This window comes from Thermobia domestica, chromosome 14, assembly GCF_964235325.1.
Source record: "Thermobia domestica chromosome 14, izTheDome1.hap1.1, whole genome shotgun sequence".
NCBI classification, from domain to species: domain Eukaryota; kingdom Metazoa; phylum Arthropoda; class Insecta; order Zygentoma; family Lepismatidae; genus Thermobia; species Thermobia domestica.
Window position 1 is genome coordinate 172647509 of NC_137467.1, and position 8401 is coordinate 172655909.

Genomic DNA, 8401 nt, shown 5'->3' on the forward strand with positions numbered 1-8401 from the left:
ATTTTTCTACCTCTCCCAGCCTACGAGGAAGTATCGGCGGCGTTGAACTTGTCGCTACAATAGATAGTGGCTCGGAGCTCTGCCTAATGGACTGGGAGGTGTGGAAAAAATTAAAGCAACGGTTTCCATCCGCTAAATTGAGACCATACACGGGCCTTACACTTGGCGCTTTCGCTGGAAAAGAAAGTTTTTCGGTTCAGGGCGTTCAAAATTTTAACCTAAACATACAAAATCATATATTCGAAATAGCCATCTTCGTCATAAAATATTTGCGAACGGGCCTAATACTGGGATGTCCGTTTCTGGACAAATTCCATTGTATCATTGACCGGGAAAAGAAAGAGATTAGAATGAAAGATAGTTTAGGAAACACTGTTGTCGTTCCTACGGATCGACCGAACATAATGCTAGTGAAATTACCAGTGGAAGAGATTGCAATCGGTGAATCAGGATGGCCGGTGGTGGATCGACCCATGCTTGACCCCAGTTTAAATTGTCAAGCTGCCTATGCAGTGACACCTCTCCACAAGGGAGGGATTAACAGGGGAGATCAGCTGGATCCACTCCAGGGCACCGAATGCAATGTCTCGGAACAAGAGATTGATTCATATATTGCCACTCGGGATGACTTACCATCACCGATTAAATCAGGTCTTCGGAAATTATTAATAAAGTACCGTTCTCTTTTCTCTGAGTACCCACGCCGCGTTAACGCGCCTCCCTATAAAATACAGTTGAAGGATGAAGAACCAGTTGTTGGACCATGTTATTCCGTTCCTCAGGCTATACAACCTGAGTTTGAAGCAGAGTTGAATAAATGGTTACGGTTGGGGATAGTGTAACGGATGAACGATACACATATAATCTTTAAATAGCCCTCACTACCCACAGTCCTGCGAGAACGGACGTCACCCCACTTCCCCCTTTAGAATATAAGAATTTTAAAAGGAGAGAGAAAGGAGAATTCCACTCCCCCACGGCTGAGAATAATGACGACGTGAAGAGTGAGGTTCAATACTGGAAAAGGCTTATACTGTATGCAAAAGTATCACTATTAAGATAATCAGGAATTTGTCTACAACTACTTGAAAAATGTAAAAAGTTTTCTAACAAAATGGAAAATTTTATTATAACAAATCCGAAACGTGTTATACAAAATAGTAATATGGAAAACATTCAACAATTTTAACAAGTAATAATATCATTAATCGAAATCGCCGTTAGCAAGTAACATTTTTCCCAAAAGGATTTTTTTTCCAGTAACAAAATTTTCTGAAGTATTATTATAACCAATCGTAAATCCAAAATATAGAATTTAGAAACCTATATAACAATATAATCAAAAATGTATGGAACTCGAAGTTACTGCAAAGTGGTTTTCGTTGGAATGAAAATGTGGGAGGAAAAGTTTTCTTAAATATGGGTCAAAATGCATGAATTACGAGCAATAGCTCAACTGTAATTCTACAAATCCTTTCTTTTTTCTTTTCTTTTTCAAAAGCGGATCTAAGACAAAACATTCATTTGAAGTCTCCACTAGCCTTATTATTTTCCGTAATTTCAATATATTAAACTTCCTGACTAGCGACTTTACTTTAGTTTTGACAAGGAAAACAAGAATCAACATGTTTTAACTCAAGGCATAATTCTGCCTACACAAAACCAGTAACATGAACTATTCAATTAACTATTTTTACTTTCTTACTTTTCCTTTCGCAATATTTTTAGAAATATGTGCTTCCAAAATAAATTGAATAATAATAATAATGCTTCTAAATAATAACCATAGTCAGGAATTGTTATAGATTTCAAAAGAAATTAACTAAACCATATGATTATACGGAAAGAATATTAATTTTTAACGACCCATTTTTTCTTTCATTCAGAGGACCTATCACTCTTACCTCATTTTATACACTGCGAAGCGCTTCAGTCTTAAAGCCAGAACCTCGGCTGCAACGTGACGTCATCCCGATCGACGACTCACGCAATCTAACCGAAGGTTAAGCAGTGCTTCCAACTCCAAGAGAAATAACCGACTTAACAGTAAACTGGAGTTTCATCTCACAAAATTTTCCTTTTACAAAATTTCATTTTATTATGAAACTTGGGTAGGTTACATAATATCCGAGGGTCGGTCAAAAAAAAAATTCCTATCCATAACAAATCCCAAGTTGAATAATAAAATAATTTCAATACATTACCAAATCTTCCATAAATATTCAAATGCTAACGCCTTCTTTACAAACTTCTACAGTAATTTTCCAATTCCTTACACAACATACACAAAGGATGATGATGAGGTATTTACAAAATGAAAAGGTTGACCTCTCACTTTCTCGGACGAGGCATTCCTGCAGGAATAAAAAAAATATACAAAACACAAAATTTGTTCGAACAAACATCCTAAAATATATAAATATATATATATAAGTACAATATTAATAATTTAGTTAACCTCAATTCTCACATCAAATCATTTTTTTTTTCGTGTTACCTTATGGGTTAGGTTGATTAACTTGTCTCGATGGAAAATATTTCTTACAAAAACGAACATGGCGTTTTATATGTACATATGGTCTTTCAATATTTTCTAGCCAAACTGTATTTGGTGTAGGTTTAGAAATAAGGCGGTATGGGCCTTCCCACTGAGGGGCGATTTTTGGATTAAAATGTTTCTCTGCTGAAATTTTCATGAACCTTTTAACCAATACTAAATCATCAATATTTAAATTAACAGGACTATGTTTTTGAGTATAAACTTTCGCACTATGTTTCCAAGCGCGTTCAATATTATTATTTATATTAACTAATTTTTGCTCTTTATCCTGGTCATCGTCTAAAAGATCTAAATCCATCAACCATTTAACATCTAATGGATGGTAAAATTTCCGTCCCATATAAAGTTCACATGGACTGGTCCCAGTAGTTTCATTCATACTTATGTTAATAGTAAAAGCAATTTTAGATAGTAATTGGGCCCAATTCTGTTGAGACTTATCAACATAAATACGAATTAAATTTTTAACCGATCTCACCGTGCGTTCGGCTCTGTTCGATTGTGGGTTATATGGGGAGAATTTTACACTCTGTATACCATAGCTATACAAGAATTTCAAGAAGTAATCACTCACGAAATAAGAAGCGCCATCACTTAGGACTTTACCAGGAAAGCCGTATCGAAGAAATAATTCCTGTAACTTATTGCAGATGATTTTTGAGGTTAGTCGTCTTAAAGGTTCTAAAAAGACAAAGCGACTATAGGCGTCAGTGACAATTAAAATATATTCAAATCCAGAACTACTAGGCAATTTCCCCGCAATATCAATAAACCAAGTATAATTTGGGTGCAGTACCTTTTTTGTAAAATATTGACCCATAGGTTTTCGATTGGAATCTTTACAAATTTGGCACAAATGACAAGATTGTATAAAATTCTTAATGTCAGAATATAAAGTAGGCCAGGTATACTTTTCAGCGACCTTAGCAATGGTTTTTCGATATCCCATATGCCCACCATGAATTATTGGACAATGAGAATACTCAATAATCGACTGAATTAAAGAATTAGGTATTACAATTCTAAATCCATTATTCCCTTTACCTTTTGTCTTTTTAAACAAGATCTTATTTCTTAATACATACGGAGGAACTTCTTCCTTTCGCTCTAACCTATTGATAATCTCTCTTAATTCAGGATCCTTCCTCTGGTGATCTGTAAGAGGCACATTAAACACAGGATTTTGCCAAAAATTAATGAAAGACAAATTTACTGTTTTATTATGATCTTTTACGACTTCCATTGTATTATCGTCTTTTGTATAGAATTCTAGATGGTTTCCAACCCTTGAAAGGAAATCGGCTATACTATTTATTTTTGATCTTACATGGACTATACGAAATTTAAACCTCGAGATTTTCTCTAACATAGTTCCATATCTCCTTTGTCTTTTATGGTTATTAAGTAACCAAGTTAAACTTTTACTATCAGTATATACTACAAAGGGATTTGCCAAGTAATACTCGAATTTTTCCAAAGATAAAGAAAGAGCCTTAAGTTCTAATTCGTATATATTTTTACTCCAATCAGATTGTGGAATTGCCCGACTAAACATTGATACAGGTCTAAGATTCCCTTCCGAATCATATTGGCTGAGAACCCCAGAAAAATGACGCAAAGAGCTATCACAATGTATTACGAAGTTGGAATTCATATCTGGGACTTTCAAAATGACCTGACTACAAAAGGCATCCTTTAATTTTTGTAGGGCTTCATCATGAGCTTTAGTCCATTTAAAAGGCTTTTTTACAGATCTTAATTCTTGAAGGGGAGCAATTAACTCTGAATACCCATAAATAAATTTTGAATAGAACGAGAAAAATGAACATATTCTGTTCACTCCTTTTCTGTTCTTTGGTTTTGGTATCTCCTGGATAGCTTTAATTCTCTCAGGGTCTATTGACATGTTGCCATTTTCAAAACGAAACCCTAAATATTTAATACTAGTTTGAAATAGACAGGACTTCTTTTCTGATATAGTAATTCCCCAATTTCTTAGTCGAGATAATACCTCCTCTAATAGAGCTTTATGACTATCAATATCTTTGCTAAATAAAATTATGTCATCAAAATATATCTCTAAATTCTTCCCAATTAACCCTTCAAAGACTTTTGACATCAAATTACTTAAAACAAAAGGTGATAACACTAATCCCATTGGTACCGATTTATATCGATAGATTTTGTTTTTTGTCACAAAAGCAGTAATATTTCTACTCTCTTCAGACAGAGGAATTTGATGAAAACAGGATTTACAATCAAGTTTTGAAAAGATATTATTGTCCGAAATACTAGATATTACATTCTCCATGTTAGGAGAAGGATAGCTGTTTACCATAACCTTTTTGTTCACCTCTCCGTATGAAATTACAAGTCGCCTGCTTCCGTCTGAATTTGTTACTAGAAAGCAGGGTGATGTGTAGGGAGAATAATCTACTTCCTCTATAATATCGTCTTTTAAAAGCTGGGCAATAAAAGAATCTAATTCCTTTTGCTTATGCGTTGGAAGTTGATAAGGTTGCAATCGAATGGGAGTTTTATCGGCAAGTTCAATTTTGTAAGTGAATTTTTTTTACTCTACCAATTTTGTTTCCAATAACATCAGAATATGAAGTTAACAAGTTATTAACATATTCCTGTAAATTAGAATCACATAGTAATAATTGATCAGGAACCGTATAATTACCTTGAGATTCCTCCGGTTTAGTCTCCGGTGGATGCAATATGGACTGATCAAAAACGAATTCCACTCCTGGGTCAAACGTGGTATTAACTCCGCTGTCTCTGGTTACTGATGTCGATGGAGTCAAAATCTGATGAGAATTACCAAAAGATCTAGGTTGAGGTGTAGCTTTCGGACAACCAAGGTCGCATGGCGGCTGCTTTCCACTCACCCCTTTCCTAGAAGTATATGCAGAAGCGAGAGAAGTCTGGACACACAAAAGTTCATCAGCTCGGATCATAGGAACCACTAACTTCCGAGCTTTTATATTATATAAATTACCAGCAATGTCTATTATGGCGTCGTATTTTGTATGAAAGTCATTTCCAAGGAGAAGATCAAACTGATTAGAGTCCACGATAAAGAAAATTTCACTAAATTGATGTCTTCCAATTTTAAAATATAGTCTTACTCTCATATCCACTGTAACTTGTACATTTCCTAAGCCGATAGTCTGAACATTCACCTTTTCTGCCTTTATTTTACATTTTTTTCTAAGTTCATCATAAAGATGTCGAGCCAAATAAGAGTTCGTACTCCCAGTATCAATTAAGCACTTAAAACGCATACCCGCAATATAAACAGAAATCGCTAACAGTTTTTTCAATTCACTATCATTTTGATTTACATCTGAGTTATTTCGAGTTAAGTGTTGAGATTCTAAATTATGGTTATGAGAAAATTCCGCCTTATCAAAATTTTTATAGTTAGATGGTAAAGAATTCATAGCTGGAGAAACTAAATTTTTATGCAAATTTATTGGTTCACGAGATTGCAACACTACTTGCTGTTTTGTGTTCTTCGCTCCGATAAAGGAAGATGATTTACGGGATGGTACCAAGTCCCGTACGCTACTACCTTGATTACTTAATTTATAATAATCCTTCCTATACCTATGCAAAGCATCATAGTGTTCTGAAGCTAAATACAATTGATTTAAATCGATAGGCATTCCTCTTTCAGCTAGAAATTGATGGGCAGAAGGCGTTACCATATTAGTGATTAAACTACAAATGGTGGCTTCATCAAAGGACATATCAAGTACGTGAATAATCGATAATTTATTATCTACGAACTCATATAATGAATGATCCTCCTGCATGGGAACGTAGAAAAATAATCGCATGAATTGTGTTCTACCAATAGTGGAAATAAATCGCACCACTAAATGTCTACAAACTGTTTGCCAAGGGGAAGCGTCCCCAATAAACGATTGTATAACTTCTTGCATTTCTCCTTTTGTACGAGAAAGACAAGCTACCAACACAAGATCTAAAGGCAAACCCTTACCTCTGACAATACTATCAAGTTTTAATAAAAACTGAAATGTAGACTCAGTATTGGTACCATCTATTATAGGTAGACTATTAATATCATGCAACAAAGATTTATAGATTCCTTCCGAAGCAAATTTCTCAAAATTTAAATTTAATGAAGCTGTCATGTTAAATGGTCGATCTCTATATTTATTGTGAAAGCTCTGACTCCCTCCTGCTCTTAAATTAGGCGAGGAATTCGCAAATCGTGAACTGTGTCCCACATTACTCTGTGGATTCACGTTATAATTTTGATCCTGAAATGGTCTACTTTGACCACCTAGTAAAGGTTCGTGAGGATTCACTTGAATATGAGCTGAAGGCCTTAAATGTTCAAACATAGAATTACTAAATTCATAAGAATATCCAAGAAATTCATCCCCACTAGAACTTGAAGAATCCGAAAATCTAGACTTTACATGCATCTCCTTTGACTGTGCCATCCTTACAAGCACACCACAAAATATTAAGCTCAAAGAAACCAAAAGGATAATTACTATTAATTTTACAACCTTATCAATAATTATTTGCTTATTACACAATGACCTACTAAACCATAAATTTTGTATCCGACCCCGGCAACACTGTATTAAGTATTTTACGTTAACATTCATATACAACATTTATATTACTCAACAAGAAAGGCATAGTATAATGAAAATATGTTATTTAATTTAGAGGTTAATTTCACCAAAGAAATACACATAAATTTTTTGAATATAAAGGGGAACACTTTTGCTGGACCTCCCCGAACCGGACCTCGAAGCCAGCATAAATTTGCCTTTCCAGGGCAGTGTATAAAATTTTATTTTTATTTAAAAATTATATATGTAACGGATGAACGATACACATATAATCTTTAAATAGCCCTCACTACCCACAGTCCTGCGAGAACGGACGTCACCCCACTTCCCCCTTTAGAATATAAGAATTTTAAAAGGAGAGAGAAAGGAGAATTCCACTCCCCCACGGCTGAGAATAATGACGACGTGAAGAGTGAGGTTCAATACTGGAAAAGGCTTATACTGTATGCAAAAGTATCACTATTAAGATAATCAGGAATTTGTCTACAACTACTTGAAAAATGTAAAAAGTTTTCTAACAAAATGGAAAATTTTATTATAACAAATCCGAAACGTGTTATATAAATAGTAATATGGAAAACATTCAACAATTTTAACAAGTAATAATATCATTAATCGAAATCGCCGTTAGCAAGTAACATTTTTCCCAAAAGGATTTTTTTTTCCAGTAACAAAATTTTCTGAAGTATTATTATAACCAATCGTAAATCCAAAATATAGAATTTAGAAACCTATATAACAATATAATCAAAAATGTATGGAACTCGAAGTTACTGCAAAGTGGTTTTCGTTGGAATGAAAATGTGGGAGGAAAAGTTTTCTTAAATATGGGTCAAAATGCATGAATTACGAGCAATAGCTCAACTGTAATTCTACAAATCCTTTCTTTTTTCTTTTCTTTTTCAAAAGCGGATCTAAGACATAAAACATTCATTTGAAGTCTCCACTAGCCTTATTATTTTCCGTAATTTCAATATATTAAACTTCCTGACTAGCGACTTTACTTTAGTTTTGACAAGGAAAACAAGAATCAACATGTTTTAACTCAAGGCATAATTCTGCCTACACAAAACCAGTAACATGAACTATTCAATTAACTATTTTTACTTTCTTACTTTTCCTTTCGCAATATTTTTAGAAATATGTGCTTCCAAAATAAATTGAATAATAATAATAATGCTTCTAAATAATAACCATAGTCAGGAATTGTTATAGATTT

The 8401-nt window shown here is 33.9% G+C and overlaps 1 protein-coding gene across 1 annotated transcript; it reads right to left on the reverse strand.

Moving 5' to 3' along the window:
- Positions 1–1507: 1507 nt before the first annotated feature.
- On the reverse strand, positions 1508–5885 carry LOC145670743 (uncharacterized). Its single transcript, XM_081739514.1, has 2 exons — positions 5247–5885; positions 1508–2354 (listed from the first exon to the last, which is right to left on the reverse strand). The coding sequence occupies exons 1-2, from the start codon at positions 5848–5850 to the stop codon at positions 2332–2334; spliced, it is 627 nt and encodes a 208-aa protein (XP_081595640.1). The 5' UTR covers positions 5851–5885; the 3' UTR covers positions 1508–2331.
- Positions 5886–8401: the final 2516 nt, after the last annotated feature.